This window comes from Colletotrichum abscissum (genome assembly GCF_030869225.1).
Source record: "Colletotrichum abscissum strain IMI 504890 chromosome Unknown Scaffold_4.1, whole genome shotgun sequence".
Lineage (NCBI taxonomy): Eukaryota > Fungi > Ascomycota > Sordariomycetes > Glomerellales > Glomerellaceae > Colletotrichum > Colletotrichum abscissum.
In genome coordinates, this window is record NW_026850320.1 from 58,689 (window position 1) to 81,312 (window position 22,624).

Consider the following 22,624-nt stretch of genomic DNA (forward strand, 5'->3'; position numbering starts at 1 on the left):
CCTGTGTGGAGGGGTTGGGTTGTGGAGGAATATTGTACGAGCATTACACAATACCCGAAGCCTCCTTTGTGAAGAAGGGGGTGTCTTTGAGGAGTTTTTTGTGCTTTTGTCACCCTTGGCCTGGGGCCCTTTGCCGACCTAGCATTCATCCTCGGACGCTGGGTTATGACGAGTGGTTCTTTGTATTGGTTTCTTCGATGGATAAAAGGGAACATGGGAGGATCCTCGGAGCGCGGCGGCGTAGCATACTGCCCAAGGACGTCGATTGCCACCTTTTGGTGAGAAGAGATCCGACGGGGATGGCACCGGATGATAGTCGTGGTGACAACGGAGCGAACTTGAGGACGGAGTTTCTTGACATCTTTTGGGCACTTTACTCTTGGGACTGGAAGAGAACAAGATGGGGCTTTGCAAAGGATTCTGCATGCATAGCGTGCTTGGGATAGAGGCACCTTAGAAGTATCTTTTTTTTCTGAATACATTTGGTGCTCTTGTTTACCTTTTAGGGACTTTCTAAGGTCATGTGCATAGTGTGGCGTGATTCTTCAACTTTGCGATTTTCTCTGGCTAACATTGTGCTGTCTCTAAGTCTGGACATCATCAAGTGCCCTACACTGTATTTAATGCTACCTCGCACAATGCTGATTTATTCATTTCTTTCCATTGGTATTGCTCCAACCGAGGGTGTAATAAGTCAGGTGACGGACCAGCCTGACTTGGATGTGATCTCCTTGTGTCTATAATCTTGTTGTTCTTGAAGCCTTTGAGGACTCTGGAACGGCTTTCATGAGTAGCACAATACTCTTAAGCCATCATTGTTAGCTTGATCTTTCCCTCCTTTGCCTCAGAATACAATATTTTCTTTCACAGTTCTGTAAGGTCTCTTTGGACCTAGAGGCAAAGATGTTCGGTGCTTGCAGTACGGGCAGGCTGTATGATTCCTACTTGAACGAGAGCAAGAACGACGAAAACACATCGAAAATCGAGGTCATTACACAATCCCAACGTAGAAAGATTGATTGCCGGCAATCAATAGGACTGTGAAGAAGAACACTGTCAATACTAGAGGTTTCAACGAACATCTAGACATCCTCATACAGCCGATTCGACGAGCTCCCACAAGGTTCTCTCAGCCGATTACAATCCACACCGTATTTTACACGAACACCGTATCACCAAGACACATTTGACAGAATGGCTGCCGCCGCCGCTCCTCAACAGTGGGTCGCACCGACAGGGGCCACAGCATATCCCAAGATTGGAGTGATTCTCGGGTGCGCCCCAGACGACGGGGACGTGGATCTCGCATACAAGATTCTAGGTTTACACAGCAGAGACGCCGCCATACCGGCAGTCCGGCCGCCGGCTCACGAGTTCGTGCACTGGTGCAACCGTTTGATTGCCAAAATCTATGAGGAAAGTCTCGAGTTCCAGCTCGGGTCCGTCGGCCACCGGCGGTTCCTCGAGGCTAGCAGACGGGTCCGGTCAGCCATGCACACAATTTCCGGGATCCGGCGGCCCGGGCACGAAGATTGGCAGATATTTGAGAATACGTGGATCAGTCACTGGAAGCCTAATGGTACTTGTGACGATGCGCCGGTTGACTTGACGATTGCCAACTGGGATCAGAATGTGCCTACTCCTGCGACGAAGACTATTTTCGATGCGACGTATGGGCCTGATAGACAGAAGGAGAGGGACGATCGGGCGCGAGATCATCGGAAGATGGGCAAGACGTGGATGGCGACGAAAAACATGGTTCGGGATGCGCGAGAAAAGGAGGCCGAGGAGTGGCAAGATCTTGTTGCTTGTTATGGGTTTCAGGCTAGGACGAATTTCCGATTTAAGGGCAACGATCCTGAGTTTCACGAGGTCGAGACGGATGACGAGAACGACGAGGGAGAAAATGATGAGGAGGAGGAAGAAGAAAGTGGAGAGCAGGAAGAAGACGCAGAAATGCGGGATAAGAATACCGAGGAGCAGGGAGAGGATGCCGCCGAGCAAGAGGAGAGCAACAATACGCAAGGAAAAGCTAGAAGTCCAAAGGGGAAGGGGAAGGATCCGGAGTTATACGGCATCATTCCACAGAAAGAGGGAGACAGTAAGGAGGAGCTCCTCCCATACACCTTCTTCGCGAGCCCTGTGCCGAAGGGCGAGGATAGTTTGTGGTATTCTCTCTCGTAAGTCCCCCCCTCTCCCACACTTATTCTTTTGTTTCGCCCCAGACCGTCATTACTGAGAACCCGTTCTAACTCTTACAGCGTCCTTGTTCACAACCGGTGTGATCTCGCCAAGACTATCAAGGGCAGACTGGCCAACTGGTTTCATTCCCAGCTATCGGACCCCGCTTCACCCCGTTTCCGGATGTACTGCCAACTCCTCGTGGACTCGGCTACGAACGTGTCCAAGGACAAAATCAAGGAATGGGGCCCTCTAGATCTCATACGCTGCCTCAACAGAAACGAGCGGGACGCTGGCCTACCCAAGGAGTCCGCGTACCACGAGATGCTCTACCTCATCGCTGACTACTTTGGCACCGAGGTGATTACCTTTACGCGCCCTGACAAGCCCCGTGAACCGTCAGACCCGGTAACGACGTTTCCTTCCAGCCGCGAGGCCTCCCCAGAGCGAAACGGCCAGCCAGGTCCTTCGGGTACTCAGTCCAATAATGAAGCGATCGCACGAGAGAGAACACCCAGCGAAAATTCACCCCCACCAGAAGAACCTTATGCAAACCTTTGGCTGGAGGAAGGAAGACAAGTCTTCAAGATGAGAGTGTATGGAAGTATACCCCGGGAGGGGTATATTCTGGACCCCGACAACCAAAAGAGAGAGCAGATTCTCCTCGTTACTGACTCTAAGCTAAGGTATTTTCAGCCCGTCACGCGAGTAAGTCCCGAACTGCCGTCAGCGGTAAGAGGCGGGCATTACATCGGCACGCGACCTTACAAGATGTGGGAGCGCTGGCCACCGATGCCGTGGTGGCCGGGGGCTAAGTACCATGATGGCAGTAAGAAATGGGTGGGCGCCTGGTCCACGACCGACGGGCGTAGTAGCATCACCGACGACCAGCAGCTGGAGATGAAGCCAATAAGCATCTGCAGAAACATCCTGGACCCTGTAACCGGGGCGCAGATTCGAGGTCGGTATTTTGAAGCACAGCCACCCCATAACCTGCAAAACCGGTCATATCACGACATGTTGCTCACTTACGAAGCTAACACTGACACGGACAGATATGGGGTGATATGTCCCACCATATCCGTCATAAAAACCTGGAGGACCGAGAATCCCCCAGCTGGCCAGGCGGATCCGCCGCTTCTTCGGACGCAGTGGAGGGCCCGGACGGGTGGGGCCGATGGCGTGAAGTATCGGTCAAAGGGGCATCTTGAGAGCCGGAAGCGTACGCGTGAGGAGTACGCTGCGAACGAGGGTCTTGGGTTTGACGATGATTATGGGTGGTTGAGGATCGAGGCGACGGAGAAGGAGAGCAGGGTGAGGGTTTGGCATGATAAGGCTAAAAGGAGGAAGATGGGCTGGTAATGAGGGGTATCGAGAGTTGCATTTCTGGGCAAGCTTGTGCTTTTGCTTTTGGCTCTTGTTCGGTTCAGGGGGGACTTGAAGCTTTTTGCATAGCGAACTTTTGTGAGATGTCTGGTTTTAGCGGGGCGCTTCGAGTTGAATATCAGAGCAATGATTTGAGGTTCCAAGCTCACTCACATGAATAACACTTTCATCGGCAAGTTGAATACTTGCCGTCCAACACCCCGGTCCGCCAAGGGAAGCACTCGAGTAGATGGCATGTCATCCCCAGTCAGCAAGATGCTCCTTAATCGGCTCGGCGTAGGGCCATCAAGCTGTCTTCGTCTTGATGCGGCCTTGCGACTCTTTGGCCGCGCGATACCGGGCATCGGCAACCCAATTTTAGCCGGGATCATTGGCTTTATATGCCGACCATGCCACGAAAGAAAACACAAGTCACAGAAAGGCTGCTCTGGTGCATTCATCGTGGCTCGATGCTTTGCAAGTTTCAGCTGGAGTGATATTCATTCGATTGTATTCCTTGTTTTACACATACACTTTCTACACGCAAGTAACTTAGACGCGCTCATCATTGTGCCTGACTTCTTCCTCAACAACTTCAGAGCCGTCGACAGGATCGGTAATACCGGTCATCTTAGTAACAATCACAGCAGCGAACAAGTCGCCGCTAACGTTGGTGGCAGTGCGGAATCGATCGATGAACCAGTCGATGGCTACGACAACACCGTACATTCCGCTTGGGGGAATACCCACGCTCGATGAGATCATAACCGTCAAAACGAGGGAGGAGCTCGGGATTGGGGTGGTGCCGATAGAAGCCAGAGTCGACAGCAACAGGATGATGATGTAGTCGGCCGCGTTAAGGACATGACCCTGGGTCTGAGCGAGGAAAACCACTACAATTGGGAAGTAAATAGCGGTTCCGTCCATGTTCACGAGACAACCCAGGGGCACGGCGAACTTGGTGACCGTCTCGGGGACCTTGAGCGTCTGACGGCAGCACTTCATGGTGACGGCGAGGGTCGCTGCCGAGGACGCGGTTCCCCACGCCGTCAACCAGGCGGGCGAGCACTTGAACCAGAGGGTGTATGGGTTCTGGCGGGTGAAGGCGAAGAAGATAAGGGGGAGAACGATGAAGAGGTGCAAGAACATGGAGCTGATGGCGCCGCCCATGAGGATGCCGAGGTTCACGCCGATATCGTTGATGTCGAGCTTGAACATGTTTGGCAGAATCAGGAAGAAGACGCCGATGGGGGCGAGCTTGATGAGGAAGGTGATGATGATCATGATGAGGGCCTCGACCTCGCGCGCCGCCTTGATGAGGGAGGATTGGCCGTCGCGGTTGTCGATGAGATAGCCGATCACGACGGCACTGACGAGCACGGCGAGGAGATGATCAGAGGCGAGGGCGTCGACGACGTTCGCTGGGATGAGGGAGTTGAAGAGCTCGGTGACGGTGGCAGGAATGTCTTGATCTTTCCTCTCCTCGTAGGACTCCTGGTCTTTCGCGGACATGCTGTCTGTGGCGATGGACTCTGCCGAGGCGACTGTCATGAGGCGGGCCCAAACTTGGGAGGTCATGATGATGGAGTGGACGATGGCTACGATGGTTGTGATGACGTAGTAGCCGATTGTCCACTTTGCGAGCTTGGCACCGCCGTGGGAGATTTCCTTGAGCTTTTGGACGGCGAGGACCATTGCTGTCACGATGAGGGGCAGGACTGATTTATTGTTAGCTCCAACGCTCAACGTGTCTGATGCAGCCGCACAGGAGCAAGGACCAGCATACCCACGGCTTTCAGAGACCGCAACCACAGGTTACCGGGGATGATGAGAATGGTCGTGGCGGCTGCGGGGATATCTGGGTGCGCAGTCTTGACGCCCAAACCGATACCGACGGCGATGGCGGCGGCAATGATGATCTGGACGGCGGAACCAGGCTCGATGACCGGGTGCCACCACGGTTTCTTCTCGTGGACCGACACCTCCGATGTGATGGAGGTCTGGTGCTGGACCTGATCCATCGAGGAGTTTGAGTTCTCTCGGACGGCCTTGTCGGCCGTGCCATACTCTGACTTCTCCATCTTGAGCTGGCTTGTGGACGGAGGTAATGTGTCTAGATGTTGGCGAAACAACGGGGTTGCCTGGAGACGGAGTCACAAGATACTGGACAACGAGCCGTACCAAGATCGCTACCACGCTGAGAGGAAGAAGGACGAGAGAAGAAGTTCCATCGACCCTGATCGGCGACTCGAGCGAGGGATATATACGTGAAGAACACCCGGCTCGTGGGTCAAGCTGAACCTGGGTTGCACCGAGAGTCTTGTCTATCAGTGTGGCGAGCAGGGGCTGGCTAGCCTACGATGCCAAAGCTCTAATCGGCCACATCTTGGATAGGGGCCGAATAAGAGGAAGCTCGCGTGGGCGATTCCGCTGGGGACTGGAGGGTGCGCCAGGCCATCAGGTTGGGGATTTCACCAAGGACGAGATAGGGCACGCGTATCTCTCACCCGCCAAGAAGGATATCAGAACTGGGGGAGGGCACAGCTGTTGGCATCTTTCACACGAAAGGAAGGTGTAAGAGGATCCATTCCATCCCCGCGTTACCCACCAGTCGCGCGTCGATGAAGGAGAGATGGGTCTTGGTGTCTTGGTCAATCCGCAGGTCTGGATTAAGACTGCAAGTCTCCTACACACGACCGTGCAAAGGGTTGGGCGACTGGCCACCGGCGTAGGACCTTGGAGAACGAGAAGGAAGTCAGATAGTACAGGTGCGTGCGTGACTGGGATGCTATGGGGTGGAAAACTGCGACGCAGCATTGGCAGAGGCAAGGTCGAATTGGAAGAGTGGGCTGGCCAGGAGAACTTTTCTGGATCGTCCAAAGGGAGGGTACCGGACGACAAGAGATAGGACAATGAAGCTTGACTGGCCGAGTCAGTTTGTCATGTCGGGATGGTCGTCTGGGTATTGGCCTTGGCTGGAAACACATCTTGGCGGTGACGACGGGGCTTTGCTGGTGTTATTCATCGAACGGTGAGAAGGTCATTTGCGTGAGTATCATTGAGTATCAGATGCCTTCAGTGGTATGGTGCAAAGAGCCTCGTACCTGGCTCGCATCGTTGCAACCTCAACTGACCACTTGTAGCGTTGTCGCAGACACTTCGATTGATCCAGCTCGAAGCTCTCTCTCGAACTTCCATTCCAGGTTCACCCCACAAAACGCGGGTCTCGTCGTCTCCCCATCTTGACAATTGTCAATGACAGCTCTGTCTGAGGCCTAAACTCGGCTTCCAGTTTGCAATCGCGTTGTCAGCTAGCAAAAAGCTCCACGGAGAGCAAAAGGATTCGGCGCGTCCAAGAAAACCAAGGCTCGTTACCAAGTTGCCCAGGGTGATTGCGCCCCGGTTGGCATCCGTCAGACATGACTCTCGGGCGACGTTGGTACGACCGCGGCCTCCGCCCATTGGTCCGCCACGGCGAATGCCGTGCCGCGCCGAGCCTTGCCGAGAGGCTCGGCGGAGGAGCGCGAGGACGAGGGTGAAGGGTCGGGCATGGGGCTCCGAGAAATTTAATTTGGGGGTGGAGAGGAGAGGGACCGTCGACAGAAAAACCAACGAGAGAAAAAAAAGGCTTGGCCGTGGCGCCGGAGCTTGTTTGCTTTCGACATTCCACCCACCTCCGCTCAGGAGTTCCGCTGAAAGCCACGCGTAGCCGTAGAAATGCGTCGACTTGCACTGGTGGTCGGCAGGTCACCTTCGCGTGCTCCCTTTTGCTAAGATAGGGCGTGAAGTGATGCTTGGCCGATCCACGCCGGTCCGGACACAGATACCCTGGTTCATGTCTGTTTATTACGTACAGTGTAACGGAGTGCAGGGTACCAATGTGGGTAGCCGAGCACTGAGTGCTTTCGAGAAGACTACTGCAACGTCTGACCACTGACAGTCGAGGTGTTCAGTTTTGTCGCCCTGATATCTGGAATTTGACAGATAATGCTCGCTCTTGGGGTGTCGAATGCCTGTTTCCTGTCCTTTTGAGATGTCTTAATTATCTGCTTGAGGGAATTCGGGAGGCAATGAACTACAACGGGCCGAGTTCTGGCGTATGCAGGTCGAGCACGCGGCTCTTGGTTTGGGGAGCAGGCGACGGAGAGCTGGGGTTGGCTGCCGCTGCCGTGGAGCTCCATGTGGCCCCATCTCCCACAATAAGAAGGGATATCAATGGAAGACCGGGATTAATCCAACGCTCCAGCCTCAAAAAAGGGTGAGGTATACGGCGGGTTCCAGCTAGGTACAGTCTTGGAAGCGGTGTAGTCCATGTTGGCGTGGAGAGCCTAGGGACCCACGACAACCAGGCAAGAGACTCGACGAGGCCCTCTAGGTAGCATCGACCTCGAACTGTGTTCAAAAAGGCGTGGGTTTAGGCTGTGATGGAAGCCGGTCACCCTGCGGAAGGCAACGAAAAGTGGACGGCATAATAGTAAGACGGACAGAGCCTCATCATGTTCTGGCGACTAGTTCTTTCTGAGGCCCAAACACTGTGCTAAGCTGGCTCATATCGGAACCTGCCAATGACGCCCCAATGTAATCAGGGTATGACTTGCAGATAGCTGCTGCACTTTCATATCCTGCTGAGAGAATGGCACGAGAAAGCTGCGGATAACAGAATAATGTCCATGCTACTGGGTCAGCAAATACCAAAGATAAAAACCCCAGCAAGACGGAAACTAGCGCGGTGATCCCGAATGAACGACGAGAGCAATTAGAAGATATAGATTCGAAGTAAACGTCAAGCTGTTGCAAATATTGTACCAGATTCGTCTCATCAGAACTGCAACTAAAGAAGAAGGAACATCCCCAGGCGACAGTGTTAGCAGGAAGGGCTCAGCAAAGTCATCGATCTAAACATTAGCTAACCTGATAAGCACTGCAATTCAAGAAGGCTACTTCGTAACCCTTTAACAGACGCCTCTAGCCTTTGCCGTCGAGCGATTTCCTTCTCCGGCTCCGACCCAATGCGCAGTAGCTCATCGTCAGAGAATTGCGAGACTGTCGTGGGGTAAAAGATCTCTGGCAGCGGAGCCAGAATGTGGCGTTCAATGACTTGTCTACACACGTTGTCCACGAACGTCTTCATTGCAACCTGTGAGACAATATCAGTGTCTTGAGCAGAGAGAAGGCAAGTGTGATTTGAGTACGTACCTTGTAGTAAGCATTGAGACCTGCGAGAGCCTCCTCACATGCTTGCTGATCCATATTAACGCAGAGCTTGGGTTGCAATTCTTCAACGAGAAGCTTTCTGTCATTGGCATCGCAAGTTCTAAGATTGCGCGCACCAACCATGGCGAGCGAGTTCTCTAGAAGGTCTTTCTGCGATGTGTTGCGCGCCTTTTGGATGTTGTCAGTGTAATAATGATTGTACGTAATTGGATGACGATCCTCATCCAAGAATAATTGCTCAAGCTCCTTGAATGCAGCCTTCCTAGAGAGTTCTAGCTGCTCTTGACAGAAGCTGGTGGTGTCTCTGCGTAGGCGATCCTCATGAACAAGCGTAGCCACCGCTTCACGGATCCATTTTGAGACACACTCTAGAACAGTGGAAACATGGTCTTTTGCGAGATCGCGCCACGGACTTGAGTGCTCGTGGAAAAGCTCAGCGAGTAGGATGTGGTTGTAATTGCCAGGAAGTTCACGACCTCGGGTCTGGGTGTAAGTCTGATCACAATTAGCGGTTTTGACTTTGTTGTAGGAATCACACAACATTTCGAAGGCTAACCTCCCGAACCCAGGAGACCATCTCAGTTCCCGTCACAAGAATTTGGCCGCTCTTACTGCTAGAACCATCTTCTGAGCGGGGCGTAGGTGGACCGTAGGTAATCTTGCGTTTGTGACCTTGTTCACGGACTTTCGTTGCGAAAGCACCGTTTCGCTGGTGAACCAAGGAGCGAAGTCTGCTTCCGTTCTTTTCCTTGAAGAAGGCGGCTTCAGAGCAGTGATAATTCCCGTCTAGGGCCGCCTGAGCTAGTTGATAGTAGCGCATACTGACGCTGGTCATGAAAGATCGAATATCGCCGAGGGATCGGCGTTCAGGGCCCATTTCTTCGAGATCTTTTTCAAAACAGCCGAGTTTACGTCTGATCTCATCCTTCAGTTTGGGCAGCTCCCCCTCGAGGTGCTCATCCAGAAGCTCTTGTAAAAATGCTTTCAAATTTTCAATGCCAACCCGGCTCATGTCAAGGTTTTGAGCCTTCCAGGCTGGTGAAGAAAAAAAGTTCATTTCACGTTCTGCGCGATTGTTGTTGCCACTGTCGGCTTTCATCTCGGATGGACTGGGGTTTTTGAGAAGGAAGAAGCCGAGTTTGAGCTTGATAGCGTCTTTGTTCTTGGCGATGTTGGCGAGCTTGGCCTCAGATCCAGCATTGATGAGATCGGGTTTGGTGATTATACCGACAGTCCGTTGTCCATCTGGATCATACTCGCGGGCGATTCTGATTATGCCTTGATTGGCAAAGTCGTTGCTGGCTTGAACCACAGCGAGAATGATGGTTCGGGTGCTCTTGAGGTAGCCCCGAACCATAGCATGGACGGCCTCAACGTCAGCTTGAGACTGTTCCTCGTTGGACACCGAAATAAGGCCAGGGAGGTCAACAATGCTCAGTTGCAATCCTGTAGGGCCCGAAATCTCAATGCGAAGAGCATCAGATGCAAACGCAGCATCATCAGGAGAGTCGGTAAAGCCGCGTATCCCCATAAGCTTGGAGACCTCCTCAATGGCGACGGGAAGGTCGGAGAGGTCTTCCTCCATCTCGCGCACATAGTCACTGAGAGTCTGTGCAATACCAGGCGGGCGAGAAGAGTGAGGCCGAATAGTAGCCTTCGCCATGAATGGCTCATTAGAGTGCCGTAGAACAATCTCCGTGGGAAATCGGGTACAGAGACCTTCTTGACGAGGGAAAGGCATGCCAGTAATGCCCTCTAGCACGGAACTTTTGCCTGCGGACTGGTCGCCACAGACGACAAGTTGAGGCAAGTCAATCAGGTTGCCAATACCATTGGCACGTAGTTTTTCGATCTGGTTGAGGCGATGGGTAGATCTCTGAGATCGCAGTCCAAGGGATGGGGCCGCGGGTTTGTTCAGGCTAGAGACGGCCATTTTCTTTGTTCTAACAATGGTTGTGGAAATGTGGAAATTTGTAGTGAGAGGCTCAGGCAGATAGACACTTTCAAGTCGATGGAAATGAAGTTGAAATCAAACAGAGGAAAGATAGGTGCATCCTCACTGCATAAATATTTCCATGGTTTCCAACATGTGCAATTGCTTTCTGAGCAGTCTTCACATGCGTTTACATGCGAGCTGTGGCATTGTAGGCCTCAACTGAAATGGCTAGCGGACGCCGAATCTATAGATTTGTCTAGACTTGTAAGAGAGTTCAGTTTCGGGAGCGGACCTGATTATGCAGTCACGAGGTAAAATTAATCACACCCACCTTATCTGTCGAAAACAAATTGTTATCTGCAGCGGCACACATATTTCATGGGCTATAGCCGATGTGTTCTTGCAACCGATGAACCAATACCCAATCTCGAGTTTGCTGCAAGGTATGAATATACATGCAGATGACGCAATTTGCGACGAACCTACGTTCTGGCATGTGATGATATGTTGACAGATTTAAGACAGGAGGCTCGTGCTAATTGGTGAGAATTTGGGTACTATTGTTCGTCATATGTTTGCGTTGGCGGTCTTTTGTTAGAAGAAAGTAGTTCCCTGATCAATTGCCGAACGGCAGCAACCTGGTACCAGGATCTCTACTCAGGACGGTATAGGAGTCGCAGTTACGTCTAAATTCCATTGGTATGCAAAGTACCTTATGTATATACAAGATTCATATCGCTGTAATATCGCTGAATATTGGTCTAAGGCGCGCCCTGCGGTTCAAAGATTCGATATGGATCTGCCCTTGCCGAGATCGATAGACTCACCAGAGATGCTTGGTCATGGGGTATGATGAAAGATACCTCAACAAACTGAAAACAGGCTCTGCGACTGGAGGTTTAAGAAATGGATACAGGAAGTCAAATTGGAAGTTCGGGAATGCGACATTACAGAGCATCACACAGGTGACTGAGTTATCCCACTATCACAGATTTGGCTTTCCGCAACATGTCCGAAAGAACAGTGAATGTTGATAAGCTCGTCTGTCGTGAGTTGTGATGGGATCATCCAATGAATAAGGTTCTTGGTGTCTTGACGTCGGAGGCCCACCCGAGCTAAAGTATAGAGCAAATTCTATCTCGCGAGTGAACTCCAACCTGATCATGTGGGAAAAGCGCTTACGTCGCGGTGAGGTCTGAGATGTCGAGCCCGAAGCGACTCAATCTCAGACTCAGTCCCGAGGACAACCACCCGTTCATCCCCATTACCTGACTCTACATCACTCGTCGTCCGCTTAATGCCGAAACGGAGCTTAACATCTTTCAACTCTTTCGAGAAACTCTCGCTTCCCCCGATACCGCAAGGCTTCCCAAGTTCATGTAGCCTGCTGCTCGTGCTGGTCGTTACCACGAACTGAAGGAAACTATTTCCAGCCGAACATCCGTTTCGGTGTAATGCCCTCCACCCAAGAATGTACACTGTCAGCGTGACTACTAGGCACGAAACATACGGGGCATAGAATTGCCACGGCTCGCTGAAGCTGTAGATGTTTGCACCGGCGAGTGCCTCAACAGGCTGACTGTTGACCCATAGAGGTCCAGCCGACATTTGATTTAACGACACGGTGGAGATCACGACATCCTGTAGATATCTCTCGATTGATTGGGGGCTGATATCAAGGGTTGGGTTGAACTTATCCTCGAGTCCAATGTAAGGGCTTCCTGCGGCAAGGGAGCCAGGTCCGGGCTTAATCCATGGTAGTTCGACACCATATCTTTCATCTCGGTCTTTGACGCATTAGAAACAGGTAGACTGATTTGGTCGCGTCCTCACTTACATAGAAATACACCGCCGACCATGGCATCTACGGCAGCTTTCCTGATAGCAAATGCTTGGGCACGTGTGAAGTTTCTCGTGAGCTCTTGCTGATTTATGGGCGAGTCATAAGCTGTTTCGTATCTGTAATCGAAAAAGTACGTTGCGAATTCTTTCTGAACCGGTGCTTCGTCCGTCCATATCGGTGAAGTTTTGAGGATCTCAGTCTCAATCTCGCGGGTGCCATTTTGAGAGTCAGAAATAGTAAAGTTGTAGGTAGCAAGCTCCATTGTGCAATCCATTGTTCTGCGACCATCCGGAACGCACTGCCCGCCCTTTATTGTATCCCAAGTTATGACAAGAGTGTTGTTGTACACGAAGGATTGGTTCGAGTATGCCCCGTTTTCGGTGTAGAAAACGTCTCGAGTGCAGGGATTTAGGGTTGGGTATTTCTGCTTTGTTGGCTTCGGTTGATTGCAATCGAACTTCGGTCCATCAAAGACCAAGTTGTAGGTACAAGGACCACTGCAAGGCGAAGCAAAATGTACCGGCTCGCCAAGACTGATGACAAGGGAGGCAGTTTGTCTCAAGTTTGGTCGTATCTCATCTCTAAAGTATCATAGATCCAATCAGCTAGTAAAGATTTGGTCATGGTGGATTATATACTAACACGTAGACAAGATCGTTATCAGGCTCCATCAACGAGAGCCGCATAAAGTCTCTGGCACTCCCGTTTCCCCAGTCACTGATATCCAGTGTCGGCACATTCGTCAAAGTGACCGGCAACACCGCATTTTCAAACTCAACTGTCAGCGCACCAGGCGGGAAGACGACAGTAACTGGGATCATGAAGCAGAGAAACGCGATCAACCAGAGCTCGGGTGCGCTAGTCAAAAGATCCGACCGGAACAAGTTCCACGGACTCAGAACCAGGGTTACAAGCTTATCGATTGTGTATGCTCTGAGTGCTTTGCGACGGAGGAGTCGCCACAGAGTCTGGTCGTAAGCTACTGCGATGCCACTGAGAAGACAAATCTCGACGGCGATGGCAAGAAAGTTAGCTAGAGCAGCCTGTAAGTTCTGACTGAAGCCAGACGTTGCAACAGGCTGACCGTCCAAAAGGATGAAGAAGGCCATGTGAGTGGCCATAAATCCCAAAGCTGGTAGACCGGAGACTTGTCAGCATTGAAGTAGCTGTGGTTGCGCCGCTTATTCAGGTAGAAAGGCCACCTATACCTAGTACGTAGAAAGCTATCATCTGCCAGACGACTCTACCCGAGGATCTCCGACGGCCCTTTAGTTTTACTTTGCTGCTACCCTTCTCTGCTGCTGGAAGCATTTCGACATATTCTGGCCCTGTGTTATTGTTTGCACTGCGAGTTCCGGCGGGTACAGGAGGTTCTTCATCTTCGCTGTCTGCCAATGAAACGCTGTATGCAGTGTTGGATGAAAGGTTTGCTGAAGTCCTTGGACTCAAAGAAGCCGCTTGATCGGTGGCACGGGTCATGGTGTTGGTGTTGGCTATGCTAGTCATTCTGTCCTGTGTGAGAAGAGAATCTCCCGAGTATAGGTTCTACTGCATAGGGACGAGAATCAGACGAGCGATTAGAGGAGACGGCGGGACAATATCTATGAAGGCTTCAAAGACGAGGCTGTGATGATGGTCTCGTTCAGTTGCGGGCAGATTACACGCGAGCTGCCGTCGACAGCACATGACTTCATATTCTGCATGACACCCTCTTACAGTCTTCCCGTTTGAGTAGACCGGTGAGAAAGTTTCGATGGCGAAGAATTAAACTAGCCACTAAAGAGGTTGTTCTGACCTGCAGTCAGCGAAGGTGCGATAAGCTACATGGGCCAATCATCACAAGGACACAGCCTAAACCGACGTATTGCTCGAAAGCTGAAGGGGCTGTGTAGATAATGTACAGAAGTCCAATGATGTGGTATGGCCAAGCTGAACGTGTCTAATATCTGAATCGCCAAGTTGGTTAATGCGTTGCGACAACTTTTAGATATGGAATCAAGCATTCCGTGCACTCGTAGTGCCATTGACCCTTTCCTTGACTTGAGCATTGATCCTCTTCATCTCCCGTGCCAACGGAAGAAAATCGCTTTCCTGCTGTGTCGCAGTCTCGATACCTTGGGCGACGCGGTCCAGCAAATGCAGATCCTCAATCACGTCGCCGGGGCTGGGGGCATTCATGGCGTTGCTCGCCAGATGGGCATAGGCGGTGTGCGCTCGGTAGGCGCCAAGGATGTACGAGATTGCCTCCGCCGCGGGGAACTTCCAGATGTGGAGCATATTATACGTCAGGTTGAGGATTCGACGCGAGGCTCGGGTTGAGAAGTCCGTCCTGGGCACGTTGTTGTCGGTGCAGACTGGTACAGGGCAGTTTGAGTTTAGGAGAGTAGCTTTCCGCAGCATAAAAATGATGGAGGTGTAGCCGGTTAGAACCAGGCCTGCCAACATCCACAGATCCATGTGGTTGTCGCCTGATCGTCCGATCCAGTCTTCCTGTAGCGGTGTTAATAGACTCGAACCCCATCGGATAGAGCAGTGCTGCAGGTTGTGAGGTCGACTTACGATTCCCCATTCATCAAATAGTACTTCTATCTCGTGGCACAGAGGCTCGATGGCCGCGACAGCTTCTGACTCGTTCTCGAGTCCTTCAAGCGTTTGGAAGAAACGGATCAGAATGAACGCGAGTCGGCTGCGAAAGAGAAACGATATCGTCGAAACCTGAGCACCTTCCTCCGGGGGTAAGTCGAGTGATAGCCATGGTAAATTTACCTGCCACTTATCGAGGCTTGGATATAGAGTCGCCGGCTTGTTATAGATCAAGTGGTAGAAGAGGTCCGTCTGAATGAGCTCCCACATGCCCTTGCGGTCTTCGTCAGTGCTGGGACAACCGGTGGCCACAAAGTAGTCATCACTGTCGAGACTGTGCATCTGGAGTCCTTTGGCGTACTCGCAAGCCAATTGGTGCAGTTCTAGACTCATTTCGAAGTCATAAGACTCTGCTGCAATGCCGGTCTGTAAATCTGCTTAGTGACGGTACCCGTGGCACGTAAGACGAGTACAAGGAGGTGATAGAGGGGTATACCATGAAGATCGCAGCGATAAAATCAGTGATCGAACCGGTGGCTTCCTTCTGCCAGCATGGCATAGTCCTAAGACAGCACAGGTAGAGCTTCCGCGCGTATCTGCCGTCTGGGCTGTGGTATGACCTCGTGTTCAGGATGTAGCATCCCCGCCACAGAATGACATAGTAAATGATGAGGATGCAGGGGTCGATGGTGACATGCCTCATCAAGAGCATATCTGGTATTAATTCGACAGTTTTCCTATCCACGAGGCTGAGAAATGTCTCAGTGGGACTGTAGGTGAAGTAATCTAACATGACTGTCAGTGTCGCGGAGGCACTGAGTTCGTATAATTCTTACTGTGAATCCAGGTTCGTGCCTTCTCGAGAGAAATATCAATACCCTCGGTTGCCATGGTGTTGTGACCCATGGTACGTCGAAGTCTTTGCTCTCGCACACGATCGAACGTGTCACCAAGAGTTGCAGCAACGTCTAGCACAGCGGGATGGCGCGAGCCTTCAGATCCATGGGGCCTAAGAGATGGTAATATGTCCCGCTCGTGATAGGGTGTGTTCCTAGCATCGGCCCTAGATGGTGGACTTGGAGGTGAAGCCGAGTGGCTCGATCGATCCCGGGCTCGGGGTGAGTAGGGCTCTGGGGAGCCAGACTCGTCAGAAGCTTGTCGATGATATGATCCTGAAGCGGTAGGGTTGGCACTTGACGCTGTACGATTATTCTCAATACGTTCTAAACGGTCAAGGATGAGTGACAGAGTAGCATTGTCAGTGCTCCTGGGGGTTGGGGTGTCAGTCATGTGCTTTTCTGAAATGGCCTGAATTTGATGAGAGCTTGAAGTTAGGCTCACCTTGGGTGATCGGCCTCTCTCTTGGTACGTTTCCTAGGCCTTCTCTGAGGGTACTGGCATGACAGGTCTAATGTACTACATCGCTCACAAATGGGTGTGTCACGACTACATCTAAGCTGGGAGGGTATAAGCATGGCACAAGTTGCAAGCGGACTGACATCACAACGTACCTTTTTGCTGCGACAATTCGTACACTACCAATGAAATGTAAGTTTCATGCCATCAGACCCATCAGAGCTCCCAGCTATGCTAGGGTGTACGCTTCAAAGAATCGCCCGATGAGGACCTTGAAGCGGGCAGGGCTTGGGATACTCGAATTGAATTTGATGGAAAATGCGGGCTTACCGAAAGGCCGTTCAAAACCACAACTTCTTGCCGCTCCATGGGCACCAAGGTCCCGAATCTACAGCGCGTGGAATGCCGAGGCTGCGATTCCAGATGGGTTTTGGATAAGGGAATACAAATGACAGAGCCGCAACTGGCTCGGAGTATCCAAGGGTCTCAGTGCATACGGACGCACCGATCAGCTTTTGTTGTCGAAGATGGGGGGAAACCGGATGACACGCGCCAGCGCCTTACGGGCCTCAAAACTGCAAGCCAGTGTAGCTTAGGTAGCGTTCTCCACACACGATCTCACTTCAGAGTCATGAACGGTGTGGAACTTGGCGCATGTTCGGACATGTGACCGCGGACTGCCACGAGCTTGGCTTCGTCGAATTGACCTTGCCCCAATTGGGACCGCCTACGGCGCTCTTCCCATCCTTGGCAGCTGTGACGTGCCGCGGTTCTCGTCTCTGAGTGGAAGATGGGCCCTCCAGACCCACCTAATCGGTCTTTCGCATTTTCCGAAAGTGCGGCACCGTCTTCAGCGCGCTCCTTCCTGGCCGTGGTCGGTTCGCCGGAACGCCTTCCGGATCGACGACGTCCAAAGGCATTTCGCACTTTCCGAGAACACAACCTGCATCTTCTCCACCAACACACAATTGCGGATGGAACTCAATTCGAATTTCAAACACAGTCATGGAAACTCTCTCTATTCTTCTTTCCACGAGACAAGAGAACTTGTTCACTGTCGACGATACAAAGACCCGGGCACCTCCTTGATGATTTAACTTGGGGATGTCAATAGTAGAGATTCACTTCACGGTCCACTTTTCCATCTTTCCTACACATCTCCTCTGACTAAGATTCAGCCCGAATTACATCTCCCAACCATAAGTCCTACGGTGTAGAGCTTACGCGAGTGGTCCCAAAGTCTGCCTCCCACCGGCACCGAGAATAGTTGCAAAATGCCGGCACCCGCGATCTTGGATCCCGGTCCTCATGCGAATGAACCCCATGCATCCACATTCGACGGCATCGGAAGCGTCCCGATCCTATTAGATGCCGAAGAAGCTGAAGAAGAAGTCCATGACTTGGCTAGGCGCCTAACCTCGGCGTCTCATGGAGGAGGCCATAACCTATTTCCTGAGCCATCCGACGCCACACTCGATCCAAAGAGCGACAAATTCGACGCTCGAAGATGGGCCGCAGCTTTCTATAGGCTCCAGACCAATGCTCTTCTCGGAAATGCACCCAATACGGTGGGTCTTGCTTTTAAGGATTTGCAAGTCTATGGCTTGGGAACGACTACGGACTATCAGAAGACTGTTGGCAACTTCTTTTTGGAGGCTGCCGCCCCAATTTCCTGGTTATCGTCCTCAGGAAAGAAGCAGCGCATCGACATTTTGCATGACTTGGAAGGCGTCATTCAAAGTGGAGAGATGCTTGCGGTGCTTGGTCCGCCCGGCTCTGGCTGTACAACGTTGCTCAAGACTATCGCTGGCGAGACCCACGGTTTCTATATCGCTGATGGAGCAATCATTAACTATCAAGGCATCTCCCCGAAAGAGATGAAAACATCGTTCAAAGGAGAAGCAATCTACACTGCAGAATTCGACCATCACTTTCCCTACCTGACTGTCGGGGAAACCCTCTACTTTGCAGCTCGCGCACGGTGCCCCCAGAATATGGAACTTCCGCATGGAATCTCTGAGCACCAGTACGCGGAGCACCTTCGTGACGTCGTCATGGCACTTTTGGGTATCTCACACACGAAGGAAACGCGGGTTGGAGACGACTTTGTCCGTGGTGAGGAGCTCGCGTCCTTGATAACTCTAAGGCAACCTAGACTAAATCTTCGTAGGGGTTAGCGGAGGCGAGCGGAAGAGGGTCAGTATCGCGGAGGCCGTCTTGAGCTATTCTCCTCTTCAATGCTGGGACAATAGCACGCGAGGTCTCGATTCTGCCAATGCAATCGAGTTCTGTCGAACCCTCCGCATGCAGGCAGACGTTTTCGGCTGCAGCTCCTCTGTGGCCATTTACCAAGCACCCCAGGAAGCCTATGAAGTAAGTTTTATCTCTTGTTCCCCTGCTCTGCCATTCTTGCTTTTATCGCTAAATGCTTATTTTCGCTGCTGGGATGTTTCGTTACTCATCATATGGACAGCTTTTTGACAAAGTCATCGTCCTTTACGAAGGCCGCCAGATCTTCTTCGGGAAATCCACCGATGCGAAAGCCTATTTCGAAAATCTTGGTTTCCTGTGTCCGGAGCAGAAGACCACTGCCGACTTCCTGACTTCAATGACAAGCTCTTCCGAGAGAATTGTGCAACCCGAGTGGAAAGGCCGAACACCGCCGCGGAGTCCTGAAGAGTTTGCTCAAGCTTGGAAAGATAGCCAGCACCGCCGAAACCTGTTGGAGGAGATCGATTCGTTCGAGCAGCAGTACCCTTTTGGCGGAGATACGCACAAGAAGTTTTCGGCCACTCGACGAGCGCATCAGTCCAAAGCGCAGCGATCTTCGTCACCATATACGTTGTCCTACGTGCAGCAAATCAGCCTCAATCTGTGGCGCAGCTTCAAACTACTGATTAGCGAGCCGTGGATGACCATCACAATGTTGACGACCAATTTCTTCGAATCTCTCATTATCTCAAGCATCTTCTACAACTTGGCACCAAACTCTTCCAGTCTCTACAACCGTAATCTTCTGATATTCTACACCATTCTCATCAACGCTATGGGTAGCATTATGGAGATTCTCACGCTCTATGGAAAGAGAAAGATCATAGAGAAGCATGCCAGATACGCACTCTATCATCCAAGTGCTGAGGCCGTTGCCGCAATGCTCGTCGACTTACCGTACAAGATGATCAACGCGTTGTTCATCAATGTGCCAATCTATTTTATGACGAATTTACGGCGCGAGTCAGCCGGGCCTTTTTTCTTCTTCCTATTGTTCTCTTTCACTATCACAGTCTCCATGTCCATGATCTTTCGATTCCTCGGCTCTGTTACCAAGACGACCTCGCAAGCTCTGGCGCCCTCAGCTATCATCCTGCTGGCACTGATGCTGTTCAGCGGCTTTGCTATGCCTCAGTCATACCTTAGCGACTGGATTGGATGGATTCGCTGGATCAACCCCGTCTTCTACGCGCAAGAAGGTCTCGCACTAAACGAATTCGTTGGACGGAATTTCACCTGCTCGCAGTTTGTCCCGACAGGACCCGGTTACGCGACTGCTACATTGGATGAACGTGTCTGTGATATTGGTGGAGCGATGCCGGGTTCCAATTCCGTAAATGGTGAAGAGCACCTTCGAGTCGTCTATGGGTTCCTGGCCGGTCATCGCTGGAGAAATTTTGGCATCTTGGTTGCCATCACCATCTTCTTCATGTCTCTCTATCTTGTCGCCGTCGAGCTGGTTTCATCTGAGAGATCTAAGGGCGAAGTGTTGCTTTTCAAGCGTAGGGCGCTGAAGAGTGCCAAGAAAGGTCAAGATGATATCGAGACTTTGGGAGGAAACCCGTCGCAGCCAACGATACAGGTAGATGACGACAGCGATAACTCAGACCTCGCGAAGCAAACGTCTGTGTTTCATTGGAACGACGTCTGCTACGATGTGCAAGTCAAAGGCGAGGCCCGCAGGATCCTTGATCACTGTGACGGCTGGGTGAAGCCCGGGACGTTGACAGCACTGATGGTGGGTTCCTGCCTTATTCCTGATTGGCTGCCAGACGTGGCTAACATACGTATCATCACAGGGAGTCTCGGGAGCTGGTAAGACGAGCCTTTTAGATGTTCTGGCCAGCCGTGTTACCATGGGTGTTGTTAGTGGAGAGATGCTCGTCGACGGGCAGCTACGAGACTCTTCGTTCCAACGCAAGACGGGATACGTCACACAGCAGGACCTTCACCTCCACAAAGCGACCGTAAGAGAAGCGTTGAGTTTCAGTGCTCTACTACGACAACCTAAGCGGTACAGCCGAGAAGAGAAGTTGGCCTACGTGGACACAGTGATTGATCTCCTCGGCATGCAGGAGTATGCAGAGGCTGTGATTGGGGACCTGGGCGAGGGGCTTAACGTTGAACAACGCAAACGTTTGACCATTGGAGTAGAGCTAGCTGCCCGACCACAGCTGCTGCTTTTCCTGGACGAACCAACATCGGGTCTCGACAGTCAGACATCGTGGTCAATCTGTGATTTGATGGAGAAGCTGACGAGGAATGGGCAAGCAATTCTCTGTACAATACATCAACCTTCGGCATCGCTATTCCAGAGGTTCGATCGGTTGTTGTTGCTTGCCAGAGGTGGACGGACGGTGTACTTCGGCGACATTGGCAAGAACTCACACATTCTCATCGATTATCTCAGCCGGCACGGAGCTCCAGCCTACCAACCTGGATCCAACCCTGCCGAGTACATGCTGGAGGTGATTGGGGCAGCACCGAAGGCGCATACCGATATCGACTGGCCTGCCGTTTGGAGGCAAAGCAACGAATACCAGGCCGTTCAGACCGAGCTTGCGAGGTTATCATCACATGCAGACGAGAAAGGGGCCACATCTACAACAGCAGATCATGATGCATCTACGTACGCGGAGTTCGCTGCAGGTTTTGGTGTGCAGATACGACAGGTGACGAGACGAGTCTTCCAGCAGTACTGGCGCAGTCCTTCGTATATCTTTTCTAAGTCCATCTTGACGTTCGGTTCGGTAAGCGCTATTTGCAGAGCATTGAGTCGAGTACGCCACAAGAAAGCTGACTGAAGCGGACAGGCCTTGTTCATTGGGCTTACGCTCCTCGGCGGCAACAATACCGAACGCGGTCTCCGGAATCAGATGTTTGGCGTTTACATCTTTCTCTTCATCTTCAGCCAGATGGTGCAGCAGATCATGCCGGTCTTTGTCTCTCAGCGTACCATGTACGAAGCCCGCGAGCGGCCGGCGAAATCGTATTCTTGGATGGCATTTATGGGTGCTAATGTCATCGTCGAGATGTTTTGGAACTCTGTAAGTGAACATCATAGGCAACGCAAAGCCCTTGCCTGACGCCAAACTCTATACTAACAATTGGGCGGCTAGATCATGGCCATCTTCTCGTTCCTGTTCTGGTTCTATCCCATGAGACTCGATCGCAACGCCGCATGGACAGATTCCGTTCACTCGCGCGGCATGACGCTTTTTCTCATCTGCTGGGTTTTCTTTTTGTTCTCGAGCACGTTTGCGCATCTCATGATTGCTGGTCTTGGCAGCGCCGAGGTTGCGGGTGGGATCATGAATTTGCTTTTCATTCTCATGTTTGCTTTCTGCGGGTAAGTGCATCCCAACATTGAGCTGCCACAATTTGTCCTACTCGGGATGACTTGAGAAATTTGATCGAAAAAAACTGACGATGGCAAAAGTGTATTGGCTGGCCCGAATGAATTGCCGGGTTTCTGGATCTTCATGTATCGCGTCAACCCGTTCACCTATATTGTAGAGGGTTTCCTCAGCGTCGGCCTCGCCAATGCACCGGTGGTATGCAGCGCTTCTGAGCTGCTGGAGTTCGCCGCACCCGCTAATGGCACCTGTGGTGAGTACATGGCTGCGTATATACTGGAGAAGGGCGGGTACTTGGTGGACGCCGGCACGAACGCTTGCCAGTACTGCGGCATGGCCGATACGAATGCGTTCTTGTCGAGCATGAACATGAGCTTCGACAACAGGTGGCGCGACTTTGGTTTCATTTGGGTATTTTGCGTATTCAATGTCGCTACGGCGGCGGCTTTGTACTGGGCCGTCAGGGTTCCAAAGAATGATTTCAAGAGTCACAACTCGGGCAAGGCCTGAAGTAAAATA

At 51.8% G+C, this 22,624-nt stretch overlaps 6 protein-coding genes across 6 annotated transcripts; 2 read left to right on the plus strand and 4 right to left on the minus strand.

Moving 5' to 3' along the window:
* Positions 1–1,194: 1,194 nt before the first annotated feature.
* CABS01_01962 (uncharacterized protein) lies at positions 1,195–3,543 on the plus strand (the record flags this gene model as incomplete). The annotated part of the gene is made up of 2 exons (XM_060535341.1): positions 1,195–2,180; positions 2,262–3,543. 2 exons carry the CDS (start codon positions 1,195–1,197, stop codon positions 3,541–3,543), a joined length of 2,268 nt encoding a protein of 755 aa, XP_060395646.1.
* Positions 3,544–4,098: 555 nt separating this feature from the next.
* CABS01_01963 (Sodium:dicarboxylate symporter family protein) lies at positions 4,099–5,627 on the minus strand (the record flags this gene model as incomplete). Its single annotated transcript, XM_060535342.1, has 2 exons — positions 4,099–5,264; positions 5,333–5,627. 2 exons carry the CDS (start codon positions 5,625–5,627, stop codon positions 4,099–4,101), a joined length of 1,461 nt encoding a protein of 486 aa, XP_060395647.1.
* A 2,825-nt stretch (positions 5,628–8,452) lies between these two features.
* On the minus strand, positions 8,453–10,693 carry CABS01_01964 (vacuolar sorting protein VPS1; the record flags this gene model as incomplete). Its single annotated transcript, XM_060535343.1, has 3 exons — positions 8,453–8,683; positions 8,743–9,255; positions 9,317–10,693. 3 exons carry the CDS (start codon positions 10,691–10,693, stop codon positions 8,453–8,455), a joined length of 2,121 nt encoding a protein of 706 aa, XP_060395648.1.
* A 1,164-nt stretch (positions 10,694–11,857) lies between these two features.
* On the minus strand, positions 11,858–13,648 carry CABS01_01965 (uncharacterized protein; the record flags this gene model as incomplete). The annotated part of the gene is made up of 3 exons (XM_060535344.1): positions 11,858–12,483; positions 12,534–13,120; positions 13,182–13,648. 3 exons carry the CDS (start codon positions 13,646–13,648, stop codon positions 11,858–11,860), a joined length of 1,680 nt encoding a protein of 559 aa, XP_060395649.1.
* An 886-nt stretch (positions 13,649–14,534) lies between these two features.
* Positions 14,535–16,412, minus strand: CABS01_01966 (uncharacterized protein; the record flags this gene model as incomplete). The annotated part of the gene is made up of 4 exons (XM_060535345.1): positions 14,535–15,029; positions 15,099–15,548; positions 15,619–15,908; positions 15,959–16,412. The coding sequence occupies 4 exons, from the start codon at positions 16,410–16,412 to the stop codon at positions 14,535–14,537; spliced, it is 1,689 nt and encodes a 562-aa protein (XP_060395650.1).
* Positions 16,413–17,752: 1,340 nt separating this feature from the next.
* CABS01_01967 (ABC-2 type transporter) lies at positions 17,753–22,615 on the plus strand (the record flags this gene model as incomplete). Its single annotated transcript, XM_060535346.1, has 7 exons — positions 17,753–18,593; positions 18,649–18,851; positions 18,952–20,487; positions 20,549–21,499; positions 21,563–21,796; positions 21,869–22,098; positions 22,189–22,615. The coding sequence occupies 7 exons, from the start codon at positions 17,753–17,755 to the stop codon at positions 22,613–22,615; spliced, it is 4,422 nt and encodes a 1,473-aa protein (XP_060395651.1).
* Between the last annotated feature and the right edge of the window lie 9 nt (positions 22,616–22,624).